Source organism: Nilaparvata lugens, chromosome 7, assembly GCF_014356525.2.
Source record: "Nilaparvata lugens isolate BPH chromosome 7, ASM1435652v1, whole genome shotgun sequence".
NCBI lineage: Eukaryota > Metazoa > Arthropoda > Insecta > Hemiptera > Delphacidae > Nilaparvata > Nilaparvata lugens.
The window spans coordinates 63,562,685-63,581,928 of NC_052510.1; the positions used below are offsets into that span (position 1 = coordinate 63,562,685).

General features: G+C 34.0%; 1 protein-coding gene across 2 annotated transcripts in view; it reads left to right on the forward strand.

Moving 5' to 3' along the window:
• LOC111064436 overlaps positions 1-17,180 on the forward strand; it is a 25,555-nt gene extending 8,375 nt beyond the window's left edge. The window contains exons 1-2 of one of the 2 annotated variants that reach the window (XM_039433379.1): positions 6,824-7,343; positions 15,324-17,180. In XM_039433379.1, the coding sequence (XP_039289313.1) occupies positions 15,329-15,757 (429 nt within the window). In that variant the 5' untranslated portion in view covers positions 6,824-7,343; positions 15,324-15,328 and the 3' untranslated portion in view covers positions 15,758-17,180. Of the gene's footprint in view, positions 1-6,823; positions 7,344-15,323 lie in introns of those variants that run through there. The other variant, XM_039433378.1, reaches the window with a different exon arrangement.
• Positions 17,181-19,244: the final 2,064 nt, after the last annotated feature.

Sequence of the window (19,244 nt, forward strand, 5' to 3'; positions counted from 1 at the left end):
GGGCGAAATCTTTCACTCTGTATAGCTCGCTATGAAGCGTTTATGGATATATTTTTATAAGAACTTTTTTTTTCTTATTTTTCTTCTACTATCACGTATTGAATTATTTTACCATAATAATTAAGAATCACCCTGTGAATAGAAAGAGTAATATTTATTTCATTGACATCACAAATAATTATTACAATATCACAGTAGAAGACAACAGGCACAGCCCAAAACTTTCTTCTTTCCAAATTTTGATCAAAAAAAGTTTCGAATAAAGAGTTAGGTTAAGATTTCACCATAGACTAAAAAATAAACAAGTTGTTTATTTAAACTTGCGTTTGTCTGAGTCTTTGCTATCAGTCACACATGAAGGCTGATTTACACGATGCCAGTTTGGATATTGACACTGGCAAGCATGCCAGCTTTAAGCAGTTACCCTGTTTACACGTTGCCAGCTACTGGAACAAGTCAGGTGACTGTTGCCTTTCACACAGTGCCAGTTGTTGGCATCCAGTAACTGGCTACCTCAACTGGCAAGCCGACTGGCACCGTGTACATCAGCCTTAATATTCACAATAGTTACTTCATTTTAGATAAATGCTTCATTGAATAAACAAACAACCCAGGATTTTTAAAGGTGCGTACAGATTTACGCGCCGCGAACATGAGCAATTTACTATCTTTTTTATATTCACTTTTTATTCAGCTGATGCCAAGCTTTTTATATCTGTATCTTACCGTTTCTGTAAAAATACAGATATAGTCAGCTGATTAAAATTGAATTGCTCATGTTCCCGGCGCGTATATCTGTACGCACCTTAAGAATTGACTGCTCAAACCTTGAGTCCAACTATTTAACCTAAGAGAAGAAAATATTTTGCAACTCTTGAACTTACTACAACATGAAATTACACTCAAGCACGTTTCCAGATAAGAAAGCATTCTTTGGGTTTATAGTAACCCACTTCTACTCACGATATGGTTTTGTTGTTTGGTGTTGGAGGGTAGATCAAATGAAAGTTTTTTAGATGAAAAAGAAAGATGGCCTTTTTAAGATGGTACCACTTAAATTTATAACAATGATATTGTCTCTAAATAGGCATTATGTTAGTAAATAGTTATGTAATTAACAGAATCAATTGAAACAAATACTAAATTCTAGGAAAGTCCTTTTTTATATGGGTGACCTATAAGTTCATGTGGCTCAATTTAATCCAATAAACAGAGTACACTGCACACTTTCACGTACTCCACAGGTGTCAATCCAGGTGCTTGATATTCAAACCAGCAACCCCATTGACCTCATTCGCCTAATTGAACATTTGACAACAAACTTGACTGTCGAAAGTATTAGAGTGTCCTTGAACAGGATACGGTCATGTCCTTTGCGTCCTTTGAAACCTCATCGCACCAAGAAAACACTCTAAATGCCGCACCGAGCAAAACATACTAAAAGCCGCACCAAGCATTCTTATGTTGCACTTAGCTTACATAATGTGGGTACTTGATGCACTCTCTAACAATCTGGCAGCATATGTTGAATATGGAGAGCGATAATGTTAATAATGAGAAATCCTGACATATTCAAGTGGATCTAACTTCAGTGAGCTACTCTTTCTTCTTTCAAGTCAGACAGAATTCGTTGAATATGGAAGCATTGATGTCTATAACAAATTCTGACAATAATTGAATAAAAACACAAATATATTGTCAAATTCTACACTGTTTTATTTAGTACACGACCAAGGTTTTGTGATCACACCGGTCGTGTACTAAATGAAACAGTGAAGAATTTGACAAAATATTTGTGTTTTTATTTAATTATGGAACGGTTCTACAATATTGACAATGACTCAGTCGAAATTCTGACAATATTTTTTTTGTAATTCTTGTTTCACTGGTTGACTGAGCCTACTTAAATTGAGAATACTAGATTGGAATCAGAAAAGACAACAGTCTGAATCAAAGGAAGAGTCTATTCTCTGCAAAAGCGTTCAGATTAGTTGAAAGTTTTCACATTTCAGTTTCAAAAATTCAAATACAAGTTACTTGATTAGATTGAATTGGATCACGCACAGTTTAACCTATTTGACTCATCGTTTTGGATTTTCAGGTCCACAACTTCAAATTTCCCCGATTTCAATGGTGATTTCTCAATAGTTTTTCATCATTAATGCCTGATATTTATTTATTTATTACATTGTGTACAATACTTAACATGAGGAAAGGCACAACAGGCCCATGCCCAAAACTGTCCCATTTCCAATTTATATTATACTGTCCAAATCAAAATGATAACTGCTATGGAGTGCCTCAACCCAAAAGCCTTGAAACGTTTCAACGATACGTTGAGTTCAAGCCGATGCATGATTAAAAATAAAGTTCAAGCCAAGCATGATTAAAAACATGACTGTATATGATTTGAAAACAAGACTTGATATTCATGCATGAAAAACATTTTATCACATCCACTAAACATGTTGAAAATCAAGAGAACACAACATTTCTACCTGACAAAATTCTAGCACAGAAGAAAGGCCTACCTTCTCTCAAAGGTCACCAACCAGGGCTGAGATTTATTCAAGAGGGCATTGGTTCTAATAAGATCGACGCGTCGAAAATCAATTAGCACGAAAAAGAACATTAACGAGCCAATAAAATCAATTCAACGAAGGCTGATACCGTGGGAGCACTCTAAAGAGCTTTCACATGACCTTGCCTCGTTCGAAAAGTAAATATAGCTCACTTTTCATTGATAGGATAGAAATAAATGTCACCAATACTTTCAAGAAATTATTGTGACATAAATTTGTATGTCACTGTTTCAAGTCACGCTCACGCCAGTGTAATTGCAAACTGAGATTTTAACAAATTTTGACAAATAATTATTAAACTAGAACCCTAAGTTGTTGTGAATTAACTAGCATTTGAATTTGGATTCTCATAGCGTTGGAAGAAGTATTTTCTAGCATGAGAATTGCCTTAGTGAGGTCCACGTGATAATGGCAGTGGAGAAAGATAGGAGAAAAACGATCCTCTGTCTTGTCAATGCCTTCTATAGACAATAGCTGATGCAGGTTTATTGATGTAATATTAACGGTTCATTCTCGTTTAAAATGATCAATTATATTTTATTAAGCGAGAAATTATATTTTTCAATAATTTCCTAATGAATTTACATAGTTAAATATGACAAGAAATGCAATCAAATATGAATGAGGAAACAGAAGAAGAAATTTTAAACAAAGGTGGAGAATAGTAAAAAACAGCATGACATAGACTACAGATGAATCATTTGAGATACAGAAAACTCATTACTATAATGAGGTCCACGTTATAATGGTAGTGTTTGATTAGCAATAGTATTGCTATCCTTGTCTATCATTCAACAAAGCGGATATCGCTATCTCTTTCTCGCTTTGCTTTGTTGCCAGTTCGTCTTTTAGCAATGTAGAATTAATAATTGATTAACAAAATATTTCATCTTAATTATAAAAATCCATCATGAAATTATTGAAAAATAAAATTCTTGCTTAATAAAATATAATTTATTATTTTAAACTAGAATGAACAGTTAATATTACATCAATAGACCTGTATCAGCTACCGTCTATAGAAGGCATTGTCAAGATAGATGATGAGCGTTGTTCTCCTATCTTTCTCCACTGCCATTATAACGTGGACCCCACTATACGTATTCGCCTACGGGTCAGTGAAAGTTTACAGATTTGCAGACACTACTGATGATTTTGCAATAATTCCTCTCACAATTACAATGAAAAATACTTTTGTACTATCTCTTAACTTGTTATAATAATTCACTATGTTTTTGTATTGAATAAGCTCATGAAATCTCATTCATTCTTGAATTCGATGATAGTAATCAATAAAATAATAGAGGAAAGAGGAGCCACTTGAGAGTAAAGTGCAGGCAGCTGAGATGAGATTTCTTCGCAGAACTAAGGGCTGTGACAGAAGAGATCACATCACGAATGAGGATATAGGGGAAAAGCTGAATATCTTCTGCCTGAATGAGAGAGTTGCATCTTATCGTCAGCAATGGAAAGAGCATGTGGAACGAATGTCAGCTGATAGGCTTCCTCACAGAATTTTCTAGTATAAACCGGTAGGCAAAAAGAACATAGACAGACAGGCCACGAAAAAGATGGCAATGATCATTATATTTATTATTAAATAAAAACAGTAGATTGTAGAAATTATAAATTAATCAACAAAATATTTAATCTTGATTATGAACATTCATTATAAAATCATTGAAAAATATGATTTCTTGCTTGATAAAATATAATTTTCTATTTTAAACGAGAATGAACAGTTAGTCAACAAATTGGTATTAGTTAATCAGTACCCGGCTCACAGACTGACACTTTTGGAAAAAGGACCATATTATTCGGGACTCAAGCTCTTCAATTGTCTACCTGAAAGAATATGGTTATTTGGTAGTCATAGGCTATTCTTGTCTTTACTTACTAATGTACTTGTGGAAGCGTGTCCCTATACAATGGAGGAATGTTGCAATGCCTTTACACTTTGATTTGATACAGATGCATATACTTTGCATAGAAAACTGTTCATGACATGTGACATGCCACTTGAGCTCTGCTCAGATTTGTGGCTTCACTTAACAAATGACAATAATAATAATAATAACAAGACAGAAGATCGGCAACGGTGTTCTCCTATCTTTCTTCACTGCCATTATAACGTGGATATCACTATAGAAAAACAACAAGTTTGATGCTTCTTATCTGTGTCAATGCTTTTTGACAGTTTACAAACCAAATTACACGCCCAAAATGATTACCTCAAGTGCAGTAGATTGACAAATACCTCGAGATTACAGTGGAAAAAAGAATAAATTGTCAATTTGTAATCATTCTCATGAAGAATCTTCCTTAGTAGGAGATAAACAATTTAAAACAATTGCGATGTAATAGCGGAAGAAGGAATAGCTCCTGTAAATATCCTGAGTCATCCTAGAAGATTATAATTTGAGTAGTTTTTTCGTCCTTGACCCACGAAGTGCAGTGTGAAAAAGTCTGCCAGTCATTGACATTAAAATTACTATTGTTTTTATTCTCAGTAGGTTCCATTATAGTGAAGAGATTATAGTGAGGTCCACGTTATAATGGCAGTGTTTGATTGACATTGGTGATGATATACTTGTCAATCATTCGACAAAGCAGATGGCGCTATCCTATTTAGCTCTGTAACGTTGTCAGATCGTTTTTTAACATTGAATCAATCAAACAAAATATTTAATCTTAATTATGTTAACTAATTATTCAATCATTGAAAAATATCATATCTTGACGAATAAAATATAATTGATTATTTGGGTTGAAGAAAGGAGATGGGGCCGCGCTACCTGTACACTGGGCTATTGTTCCAAAAAGATTCATCCTCTAACTCTCGACTATCACACTCTATTGTCCTCTGAATCCTTATTAGTGGCCGGAGTGGCCCCGTCTGCTTTCTTGAAGGCAGTTTTAGCTGGTAGGGACTCATCTATTACTTTCCACCTTACCTTTTACTTGTATTCTCACTTTATAATTGAATCTAGATCAGTGTTCGAATACTTGTTATTCAATTATTTCTAATGGTTCATTTCGATGAAACTCAACTTGCTCACAAGCTGAATACAGCCTAACCTGAGTTACATACAATTTGTGGTTACACACCACATGCGCTATTCATCAGCTGATTATATGTGTATTATATTATTTATTTGTATGAATATAATATTATCAAATAATTCAATATAATGTATAGTATGATAATTATAGCATCAGCTTATGGGAAGCGTACAGCGTGTGTTCGTGGCACAAGTCTTCTTAAAAAATCATTATAAAAAATAATACTTTCTTAGTTTGAGTAAATTTGTACTTATAACCGAGAGTAATGTGTGTGTTTATCCAATCAATGTAGGCTACCACTGGTTTACAGCTGAAAGTACCTTTAAGTAACCAGACTGGGCCACCAATTTATTCCTTGGAGTGGAATCCTTAACAATAGAACACGAAAAAGTCGAAATTTAATAACAATAGGCGACCACTGAAGGGTCACTAGAACTTCTACCTGTTCATCCATTGCTTTCGGCGGCCCCGTCTCCTTTCATTTACCCGATTATTTTAAACAATAATGAACAGTTAATATCAGTAATAGTAGAATGATTAATTAATTAGCAAAATATTTCATCCTAATCATTAAAAAATTCATTCTGAAATTATTGAAAAATATAATCTCTTGCTCAATAGAATATAATTATGTAGTTTATTATTTTAAACGAGAATGAACAGTTAATATTACCTCAATAAACCTGTATCAGCTATCGTTTATAGAAGGCAATGACAAGACAGAGGAACCGGCAACGTTGATTTCCTATCTTTCTCCACTGCCATTATAACGTGGACCTCACTATAGTTTTAATAAATTTTATTCAAAAAACTTGACTGTGGTGTCGTGAAAAATAGCTCAAAAACGAAATAAAGGTATCTATCTAATTATCTATCTAATTCATAGTAGGCCCACCCTCATTCACGTTGAATTTCTCGATAAAACTGATCTAATCTTTAAAAATTCTATTTCCTGTAAACTTCCTCTTCTACACCCACACCCTCTAACGACATCCTGATCCACATAATTACAATCCTGACTCAGGTGTGTGTCTATTAACGATATAAATGTGATAGGCCCCTGCACTACAAGCCTCGTCTGACCTTGACTCGATTAGCAAGGTTAGAAATGTACTTTGTAAGGTCAGGCTCTGTGGCAGGCCGGTATAAAAAGTACACTTTAGCACAGGACTCGCTCAATACTTCTCAACTTTTCCGCTGAAACGTACCTACCGTGTGTGATAACTTGTCTATACTGTACACTTTGAAACTGTTTAATAGCTTACATAAAAGTGGACAAAACCTTAGGTTTGACAATTAAATCTTCTTAGAAACAGTGTGAACTTTCTTTCAACTTTGAAACATCTAAATTACTTCACTACCTTCAATTTACTTTGAAGTATCTGCAGTGTAAACTTTCTTCCAACTCCGTTTGAAACATCTGAATCACTTCACTTTGAAAAATCCACAGTGTGAACTCTCCTTTATTTCAACTTCGTAACAAGACTGTTCCAGTGCCATATAGATAGACTTGCTTCACGGAGGTAGTAGATTCCAGCAAAGTATTTGATAAAGTAAAAGTGTCTCTAGTATAGCGTAACGTGTGTTAGTGTGATCTGAATTGGAATTGATTACGTCATCGTCTCTCTCTCTGAAGGAGTAAACGACCGCTTTGTCTTCGTTTACACGGAAGTGAATAATCCAGCTGCAAGCAAACAGGTAATTTACATCACACTCAGTTCTTCTAAATGGAATGAATACTAAGTGTGTCTATGGTGGCCCGGGGCTGTGGTCACGTTCATTGAATGGTCAGTTTGGAATCAATGCTTTACATTGAACGGATGCTAACCGTTTGAAGAGAATTCTATGCTTCACGTTCGATTAATGCTAAACTGTAGTGAATTTTAGGCCTACTGTAGCGAAAATAGGTAGCCGGTGCTTGTGTTTGAGATTGGAGATTGTGATTTGTACAGTAAGTTAAAGGTGCATTTTTGTTTGTGCGTAAACTTACGCAGTCGACAACGACAAGCATTGTTGACATCAATATTGTCCAAATTTGAAGTGTTCTAAAACAGCTGATCAAATAATTTCTCATCATGTTCAATTATGCTCTAATCGGGGAGGTTGAGTTTATACTTCTTTATATTTTCAAATGGCAATATGTTAATACTATTAGAAATGTTTTGATTCTTGAATAATAAGCAGAAATAATGAAAAGTTATTTGATCAGCTGTTTTAGCAGACTTGAAATTTGGACAATATGAATGTCAACAATGCTTGTCGTCATCGACTGCGGAAGTTCACGCACAGACGAAAATGCATCTTAAAGAGCTGAATATCGACCTGAATATCGTTCATGGTAAATCTGATACATATCTCCTTCCTATATCTTTTAAATTAAATAGCAATTTCAAGCAAGATTTAAGTGTTTAGAAGACACTCAATCACTTCGTATTTGAGAGGCCTTCGTATCTCTAATACCATTGATAAAATCCTGGAAGTGGTTGACTATTATCACATCTTATCACTCATATTGGAATGGAATGACTTTTCATTTGATGACGTGGCGAAGTTTGGACATTAATGTCCACTATACCACTCAACCATTAGATGAGAGACATGCACTTGGTGATCCCGTAAATACCAGCTCCACCAAATGACACAAGTTTCTAAATCAATTCCAAAGTGGTCCGGAAACCACATAAACTATCAGTCCACCCTACAAGGTGATTAACATTTTTTCTCTCATCACTCTCGCACAAGTTCATTCAGGCTTCATCCTCAGGTAGAACAGAAGTATAACCTCTATCCTATTATATTTCAAATTAATGTATTGAAATTGCATATTATAAATCTAAGTAGCAATACAAAACTATAGTGAGGTCCACGTTATAATGGCAGTATTTGATTAGCATTGGTGTTGCTATCCTTGTCGATCATTCGACAAAGCAGATGACACTATCCATCTCTAGCTATAAATCGTTGCCAAATCGTTTTTCAACCCTGAAGAAATATATTTAATAACTGAATATACAATCTCAATATTATGAAAATAATTAATCATTCAACCATTGAAGAATATACTATTTTCTTGAGGAATGAAATATAACTGATTATTTTGAACAAGAATGAGGATTACATATTCCATCAGATATTCCGGTATCAGCTATCCTATGTAGAAGGCAGTGACAAGGCAGAGAATCGGCAACACTGTTATTCTATCTTACTCCACTGCCAACTAACTAAAGAAGAAGAAGAAGAAAAAAAAGAAGAAAGAAGAAGAATAAGAAGAAGAAGAAGAAGAAGAAGAAGAAGAAGAAAAAGAAGAAGAGAAGAAGAAGAAGAAGAAGAAGAAAAGAGAAAAAAGAAGAAGAAGAGAAGAAGAAGAAGAAGAAGAAGAAGAAGAAGAAGAAGAAGAAGAAGAAGAAGAAGAAGAAGAAGAAGAAGAAGAAAAGAAGAAGAGAAGAAAAAGAAGAGAAGAAGAAGAAGAAGAAGAAGAAGAAGAAGAAGAAGAGAAGAAGAAGAAGAAGAAGAAGAAGAAGAAGAAGAAGAAGGAGAACAACGCTGTTCTCCCATCTTTCTCCACCGCCATTATAATATGGACCTCTCAATAGGCTTCATCCTCAGCTAGAAGATTAGTAACTGCTATACTTTAATCTATTAATAGCATTGAAAATGCATGAACAATCCAAAACTAGATCACCTGTACTTCAAACTATTCATCATTACATTTGCGTAAATTAATAATGATAGTAATTGCAGTTCAATGAGGAAAAACGGGCTCGACGTAATTCACCTAATTCAAAACTCGATAAACAAGTTGAAAAAAGTTGAAAGGTATGTAGGTAACTGGAGTATTATGCAAGCCCAATTACAGATGACTTTTTCTGACTCAATACGGTTAGAAAAAAGGCTCAAGTCAATTTACCGTCTAACAGATTCAGTCTAGTTTAATGTTTTCGTGATTAATTTCGAAATAGATGTTCTATTAATAGATTGAATAAGTAGTATGATGAGATAAATGATCTCCAGTAAATTATAAAACTGACTGATGGGTTCTAATCTTTCCAAATGTTTAATTATTGTAAAAAACCCACAGAATGCACTTCTAATAGAACCTCATTTAAACTTGAAAACTTGAAAAAACTTGATGGAGGAAAGTGAAAAATCAATTCCGCTCCAAATAGCTTGATTGCACACATTTGAAGAAGGTTATCAAACATGTTCTAAGATGAAACAACTTCTGAAGACACCATTTCAAGATGAACGTGATATTTAATAGTCTTCCTCAATTAGTATGGTTTATAGATTCTCCAGTGATGTCCACTGAGTGATGTGGTGATAATACTGATATATATATATATAGCGATGTAATAATAACTAGTAGTTCTGTGACCAGTAGACCTCACGCAGTATTCTCATCCACAAGTACCTGATTGAAACTATAGACCTTATGGAAATACAGCAATAGACTGGCTTCTCCACACATTTGTGTAATCACTTGTCAGCTCATTTATGATGAATAATTATATAGTCTGATTTTTACTCTAATATTGGCGTATGAAGGAGGCTCCTTTTTCCTTTCATATTATCCTTGAAATGCAAAATTTCTAAAAGCCTAAATTTCTATAGTTGAATATACGTCGACGCGCAATTAAAAAAGGAACATTCCTGTCAAATTTCATGAAAATCTATTATGCCGTAAATGCGCGACATAAAAACATTTAAACATTCAAACATTAAGAGAAATGCCAAACCGTCGACTTGAATCTTAGACCTAACCTCGTTCGGTCAATAATAATACTGATGGTGATGCCCTCATAAGCTCTTAGGCTTGTGCGTGGGTAGTAATTGTAGTGATGATTGTCCATCCTTTCATAGCTTGAGAATTAATAGAATGTTTCTAAATATAGTCCAGATTCTACGTTTATAGATTCTAGAGTCTACGTTTTTCAATGAACGACTCTAGAAGGCATCTAGAAGGACTTCCATTAGAAGGTATATTGAAATAGAATTATCTTTATTACCTCGTAATACAATCATAATATTCATAGCATTCAAGCTCTGTGAATTAAGGAGTGAAAATTTTGTTGAGTATTTATTTATTTCAAATTAGACTACTATCAGAAGGTATATTGAAATAGAATTATCTTTATTACCTCGTAATACAATCATAATATTCATAGCATTCAAGCTCTGTGAATTAAGGAGTGAAAATTTTGTTGAGTATTTATTTATTTCAAATTAGACTACTATCAGAAGGTATATTGAAATAGAATTATCTTTATTACCTCGTAATACAATCATAATATTCATAGCATTCAAGCTCTGTGAATTAAGGAGTGAAAATTTTGTTGAGTGAACAACTACAAGATTTTACCTATATCGGACTCATAGCTGCCCAGAGACCTGGATGAGATGAGTTGAATTTGGCGCCCACCATGCACTCGTGCAGAAACGTGTAGAGGTCTAGGGGGGTCTGCTTGTTGCCCCACATCTGTTTTATGGGCGGCCACAGCCAGGGGTATTCTGGAAAATTGTGAAATGAAAATTATTATGAGAGCAGTTTGGAGAGAACAGACGATTCGTCTTGGATTCGTTTCATTGCCCAATATTTTTCAACTACTGAAGATTCAATGAAGAGTCTACTAAGATGATGGAGAATGACATCAACAACAAAAAAAGACATGAGAAGAAGAAAAAGTGGGAGAAGTAGCATATGAGAATGACAGAAGAAGAAGAGGTAAAAATGATTAAGGACTGAAAATTTTGTGAAGTTACGACATAACCTACCTTTTAGACATTGGCTTACTACTATCAAAATTCGGAAAGGGAACAGTTTTGGGCTAGGTCTGTTGGTCCTTTTCTAATCATGTATTTGATTTTTGCATTGGTTAACGTAAATGAATAAACTACAAGAATAAACCTTTTTCGGACTATGTGTAACCTTATCCAAATCTGGGAGAGGAATAGCACAAGGTTACCTCATTTCTTCTCTCCCTATCATTCTAATGATGTAGTTATTGTATGAATAAATAAATAAAATAAAATATCCTCAAAAAAACATCTCAAACACGCTTCTAGTAAACCAAGAATCTAGGCAAACTACTAAAGTTTGGCCCTGATCATTCTTCGATAAAAAATGTATCAATAAAAAACTGGTGACTAATTTCTTAGTAACCAACTCCGAGAACACAAATTATTTCTCAGGAATTTGTTTACAGTGAGAATTTTTCTTCGAACAGTCAGTATGCCTTGTGAATAACATCAATGTCTGTAATGACATCATATATCAATGCATAACGTTGATACTGCCAGTTGAAAGTGAATGTTAGTATAGGAAGAGCGGTCACGAAACAGGTATGTGAAAGTGGTTTGTTTGCCGGTCAGTCGGCGGCATGCGATATTCTGAAAACTGGCTTCCACAACTTGCCCCGAGCAAGGTTTTGATCTCTCCTTCCTGGGATGGTGGAGTGAGATAACAGATGACAGATCCAGGGTACTGGATAAGGATGGAAGAATACTGAGAAAATAGAACTGGGTTCATGGATGTAAGATATCAGATACTGTACCGATTCAAGATTGAGGATACTGTAGAATTAGATTAGATTTATTTCAATTCAATTCAATTCAATTCAATTCAATTTATTTCACCAAAACACAAAAAACTTTACAAAGATGTGACAATCAGAAAAAAAAACAATAATTATTATTCTAAATATCTATATCATGTATCTGTAAAATACGGCTGGAGGTGAAGAACTACTGGCATAAGTGAAACACTTGTTCGCCAGTAGGAGTAGAGACTTACCGTAACTGTTTCTAGATCTTAAGCTAATAATTTAAAATGGAATATTTTTTATTCAAACAATGGTAAGTATATTTAAAATAAATGCTATTAATTGTGAATTAATCCAGACAATAATGAATAGTTTTAAAAGCTGAAAAAAAATGTTACGCCCAAAACGGTTCCAATTCTAATTTTTACAACAGTCCAAAGTAGCTGGAGGTTATGTGTCAAATAACAAAATAAAATCATATTCTTATCTTTCTTCTATATTTGGAGTATTGTTATCAACTTCGATCGCATTCGTAGAGAATTAGGATAACATTATCTCCAAATCCAATCAAATGAGAAAACAGAATAATGGAGCAACTATTCGCCTCTGTCTAAATCCAGGAATTTTCCCAAAAGAAAGTAAAAACTAGAGATGCTATTGAAATTCGATAATTCCGAAATATAAATCTGAATATCATGACCCACTATTACACCATATTCAAGGATAATAATGCTTCTATCACCAGAATTCACACAAGAAAGATTTGCAAAAAGCGTTCAAATTATAGAACAAGGATATTGGAACAATGAATGAGACAGCTAACAAGCTATTCGGACAATAGGTTATTCAAAACAACATTTAGGTATCTGAACAGAATTTTTCCAGTGTTCACGAGATCGTTACAGCAAATAAAGAGATCAGTGACAGTTGAATTGATATTTACCTCGGTTTTATGTCGTATTCCACCCAATTATTGCAGTTTCATTGATATTTACTCCACTTTTATGTCGTATTTCACAAAATTATTACAGTTTCATTGATATTATTGCGTTTTTATGCCGAATTCTACCCTGAAACTCTACCTACACATTTTGATGGGTTCTGTTTTATTCATGGGTGATTTTTGGACAAAACATATCTGAATGAAGATAATATGAAAATTAGATAAACATTTTCGGACTATGTGTAACATTATCTAAATTTGAGAGAGGAATAGTACAAGGTTACCTTATTTTTTCAATATTTTTTCAGTTGTTTAAGTATTTTCTCTCCCTATCATGTTCTCATTCTATGAATCAATAAAGAATAAAGAATGGAGAATAATGAATATTAAATGAACATATTTGAATTCATATAATATGATGATACAATAATATTGTTACTCAGTCCATAATATAGCTTTCAAGGTCCTTCATAGAATGTGGTCTCTTTTGTCGAATAAGAAATAAACAGTACAATAATAAATTCCAGTACATTTACATACAATACGTTTCATTACTACTGTATCACGGTACACCCACCACAGTTTATTGTGAATGAAATTGGAGCAAATACAAGCCATTGTTGACAAAATTGTAGGTATAAACAACAATACTGAATTTTGTTGAATGGATTGTGTTGTTGTTGAAATAAATAAGACCTGTTCACATTGAATGATATGTTTGAAAGATCTGTCATGAATCTTAAAACTATTGAATGAAAAAGACTAAGAAATTGTCAAAAAACCCACAGATTTATTGATACTTAAAAAATCTTAAAACTATTTCAGTAAACATCTATCACCATAAGCTATTTTCTATAAGACATACTAGCAACAGGTCAGCCCAAGTTGAAAGCAGAGAGAGGTCGAGAGAAAATACTATGTTTACGTCATTGCATGCAATTAATAATTTACTCGACAGCTGATTCACTACGAATAACTCTGTAGTCTGATTTTTACAGAATTATATTGGAGTATAACGAAAACTCCTTTTTCTTCCATAATATCATCCTTGAAATGAGAAATTTCAGCAGTTTTCATCCCTGAAATGAGACATTTCAGAAAACCATACCATACGCATCGACGCGTAATTGAAAAAGGAACATTCCTGTTGAATTTTATGAAAATCTAATGCCGCGTTTCGCCGCAAATGCAGCACAAATACAGCAGCATAATAATATATATAATGCCTAATATAATGCATAATGCATATATATAATGCAATAATATAATATATGCAGCATAATAATGCAGCATAAATACATACATATACATAAAGAGAAATGCAAAACCATCGACTTGAATCTTAAGCCGTGTATACACTGAGCAAATGTTCGGCAAACATTTTTGTTGAGGAGTTCAGGAACAAACATTTAAAAAAGTTCAGACAATCTATCATTGTTTGTCAAACAAAAAATTACTGTTTTTCCAAACATTTTCAGTGTTGACAGCTGTAAAACATAAAACTGTTCTCCTCACTTAGAAATTAATATTTTGTTTGGTGCCGCGTCCACACTGGCCCACTACCTCCGTAAACATGTTTACGGAGGTAGTGACTGGCCACGGGCAAACATTGTTTGTCAAACATAATAAAATTTGCCCAAACTGTTGTTTGTTTGTGTGGACACGGCTTTAGATCTCACTTTGCTCGGTCAACAAAGGTCATGTGTAGCTCAATACTGTTGAAGAATAATTCATTGTTCCATTCAAAATTCAAATGATGCTATCACCATAGAATAAAGAAAACTATATTTTCCTTAAATATGAAGAAAATTATTATAAAACTGACTTTGCTCGGTCAACGAAGGTCATGTGTAATTCAATACTGTTGAAGAATAATTTATTGTTCCATTCAAAATTCAAATGATGCTATCACCATAGAGTAAAGAAAACTATATTTTCTTTAAATGAAGGAAATTATAAAACTCACTTTGCTCGGTCAACGAAGGTCATGTGTAACTCAATACTGTTGAAGGATAATTCATTGTTCCATTCAAAATTCAAATGATGCTATCACCATAGAGTGAAGAAAACTATATTTTCTTTAAATGAAGAAAATTATAAAACCATTGTTTTTGTCATCTGTGTTATCAATGATTCATTATCACTCACCAACTTCCATATAACTAACTAATATTGTTGTATTTTTGTCTGTTACAGCCACCATGATATCCTCAGCCGTGCTCCCACTTTTTGCTCTCGCCTTCCAGCTGACATCAGCACAATTCTTCGGCCACCAGCTGGCTCAACCTCAGTCACTGTCGTTCGCCATCCAACCGCCACCCCTGCAGCCCGCCCCGGGCGCAGCCTTTTTCGACGCCGCCCCCTCGGCTGGTGGCCCCCTGGGCGCGCCCCTGAGACGCGACTACTCCCACAGGGCCGTTGTCCTGAATGCAGAGAGGGAAGCTCAGTTGCCAGCTAACCTTCTGAACCCCTTCTATAAGAACCCGAGGATCGCCGAGGCTCTAGCTAAGGAGAGCTGGTTCACTAACGAGGAGATGCACGTCACCGACAGAGAGGCTGAGAAGATTCCCCGCCAGAAAATTTACTCGGTGCTCAAGAACGCCGGTTTTGTTAACAGAAGGAGGAGGTAAACTCCAGTTAGTGAATCCTGGGTTTGTTGACAGGGGATGAGGTGAACCTTGCCTTGTTAACGATGGGTTTGTTAATATGCGATGGACTTAAACTCTGGTTTGTTAACGACTGGTTTATCAACAGCCCAAGGAGGTAAACTCTGGTTAGTTTACACCGGTTGTGTTAACAGACAAAAGAATAATTCATAAAAAACTTATGACCCCTGTTGCACAAAAGCCTGATAAAGTTCAACTCTGATTAAATGTCACGATAACCAATCAGATAAAACTTCTTCTCTGATTGGTTCTCGTGACATTTAATCAGTTTAATTGTGATTAAATGTCACGATAACCAATCAGATAAAACTTCTTTTCAGAAAATTCTTCTCTGATTGGTTCTCATGACAACATTCAATCCCAATCAAACTTTATCAAGCTTTTTTTCAGTGACGAAAGAAAAAACTTCCTTCTAGACTTCTCAAAAGTCGGAGATTATTAGAAATGTTGGACTTCCATCTTGATCTAGAGTGAGAAATCTAGATTTTCTCACATAGCTTAATTCACGAGTGATCATTGAAATTGTTTTCCAGTAAAGTGGATAAAATAGGGATATTTCATTAAGAATTGATGTGGAAATTTCAAAATTTGATAGAGTTTTCACATAGAATAATTTTCAACAATGTGAATTATTGTTAGGAAAAAAAAGTTTTGTGACTTTTGTGTCGCATAATAAATCTGTCAAACTTTTGAATAAAGAAGGTTGTTACTATGTTTAAGCACAGACAACAGGGTTGTTGCTATGGTTTAAGTGTACAGTGATGAAAGACAATGCTAATTTAAAAGTAAAAGAACAAAATTTAAAGTGAGTAACAAAATCTCATGTATCTCATTCAGAGGGACACTAGATGTCCCACAACCAAACCAACATTAATGAAATTCATGAATACCTTTAGAAAACCTTCAAATTTCATTCAAGATGACGTTGGAATTTGAAACTTATTCAGTAATAAGAATGTACTTATTTCTAGATAAATATAATATTGAATTACATTATTCAACATAATGTTGGATTACATTCAACATACACATATTATGTATGTTGGTGAACTATGAATCAGTTTCCATTAAATGCCTAGATATCGAATTGTTGATGGATATCTGTCAAAATTCAATAGTGTATAACGGAATAATGCAATAATTGTTATTTATAAAACTAGTCTAGTTTATTTTAGTAATGATGTAAATAGTGATAACATAATGTTAATGTATGTAAATAGAATGTAAAACTTGTCTGTAGATAAATGCTTGCCAATCAAGTTACGATTTTCATACAGGTTTAATATTAATTAAAATGTCATGATGTTTTTTGTTGAAGAATTCTTCTGTAAATATTTTTAATTTGGAAAATTTTGTTACAGAAATAAAATATTGTTTTTATTGTGTACTTATTAAGATCATTGATACCTGTAATCTCTTACGAGAGTTAGTACTAATATAGGCAATTATATAATAATTATAATATAAATACATTTCTACCTATAATCTCTCAGATTTCTCCCTGGAGAGTTAGTACGAATTATTATATGCAATTTATAAAAGTATTATACTATAAATACAAATAAGTATCATAGTTTGCACACTCTATAATAGATAAAAGATAAAATAAGAAGATGTCCCATGGTATAGGTTGTACATGTTTCAAATTTGAGCCGATTTTTCGTCAACTCAAGCCGATTACTGTCGACTACTGTCTATTATTACTGAGTTGTTGGAGTGAGAGTGTAGTACCGCACAGTATGAGAAGATATCCCATGGTAAAGGTCGGTTATGATCCATATTTCAAGCAAAATTCTTAGTTAACTCGAGCTGATTACTGTCTATTATTACTGACTGATTTGTTGGATGAGAGTGTAAAGGTGCGTACAGATATACGCGCTGCGAACATAAGCAATTCACTTCTAATCAGCTGATTATATCTATATGTTTACAGAAACGGTAAGATATAGATATGAAAAGCTTGGCATCAGCTGATTAAGAGTGAATTGCTTATGTTCGCGACGCGTATATCTGTACGCACCTTAAGAATGGCACAGTAGGAGAGACTGCAAGCGTCACATAGCTTCACGAAAAAGAACCACTAGGACTATCGGCTTGAGTTAACAGTGGAATTTGGAACAAAAAGCCCTATACCATGGGATATTTTCTTATAATCATTTCTCTATTACCCCACTTTCAAGTTTTTCTCATCGAGAAAGTAAATTTTTTGAGATTGAAGTGAATTGAATTTTATAGATTCTGAATCATAATTGATTGATTAATAATTATAAATTAAATCTGAAAAACATTTCAATGGTATTAATATAATGATGTCTTCGTTATAATGAAGGCAGTGAAGAAAGATCTTCAATCTCTGAACTTTGAAGTAGATTCTTGTTCAGAGAAAAACATTTTTTACTCTTCTTCGTTCTTTCCAACTCTCTCTCTCCTCTCTTTCTCTATCCCTCTCTCTCTCTCCTCCATTCATTTTCTTTCTTTCTCTTTCCCAAATATCCTCCTCTGTTCTCTTATAGCCCTACAGAGACACGCTTACTTCATGCTAACACAGTAGACACACTGGGGTGTTGAGCACCCCAATTTAATTTTGCATGTTTCTTTGAAAAATATAGAGAGAAACAAGTACTTAGCCCATAATTCATCAACACACTTCATTTTTGTTCCAAGTGTATACAGAAATCGAAAGTAAAGCACTGCTTATCAATATTTATACTAATTGAATAAATAAACCCAATCCTGTTGTCAAGTTTTACACGAGTGGTCACGAAAACTTGGTCGTGTACTAAATAAAAAAGTGTTTAATTGAAATTGACGGAATTGAAATATTTGTCGATGGGATCATCGTTGAAACCGTATTTCCGTTATGAAATTGACAATTGATTTGTGTTTTTATTCAATTATGGAACGGTTCTACAATATTGACAATTACTCAGTCGAATTTATACTAATTTTAGAAGTACGTATGTTCCACCTAAGTTTTGTAACTCCTAATCTGGTTATAAACCAGATTGTAACCAGGTTATAATTCAAAGAATGGCTTGATCATTACCAATGACAACTTCATCAAAAACTCTCGTCTCTTCATTTTATTGTTTTGAAGCCTCAAGTTGTAGTGAATCAAAGCATATATCCCACTCTGATCCATCATCCCATACCACATTCGTAGTGATCAATACAAGTGAATCTTTGTAATAAAAGTATTTGATAAAAGTCCTACGTAAAAGACACTTTGGGGTGTTAGACACCCCAAACAAAGAACAAGATGAGCTGGTGACCTTGTAGAATACTTTAACTGACTGATAGTGGTGAAGAGCCGTTGAAAATGCTACAAACCTAATTTTGACTGGGCAAAAATTTCAATCTATTTTTTATCATCAACTGCAGAACAGAAGAAAAAATCCCTGGGGTGTGAAACACACCTGTGTGTCTCTTTAGGGATAAGAGAAACAATTTT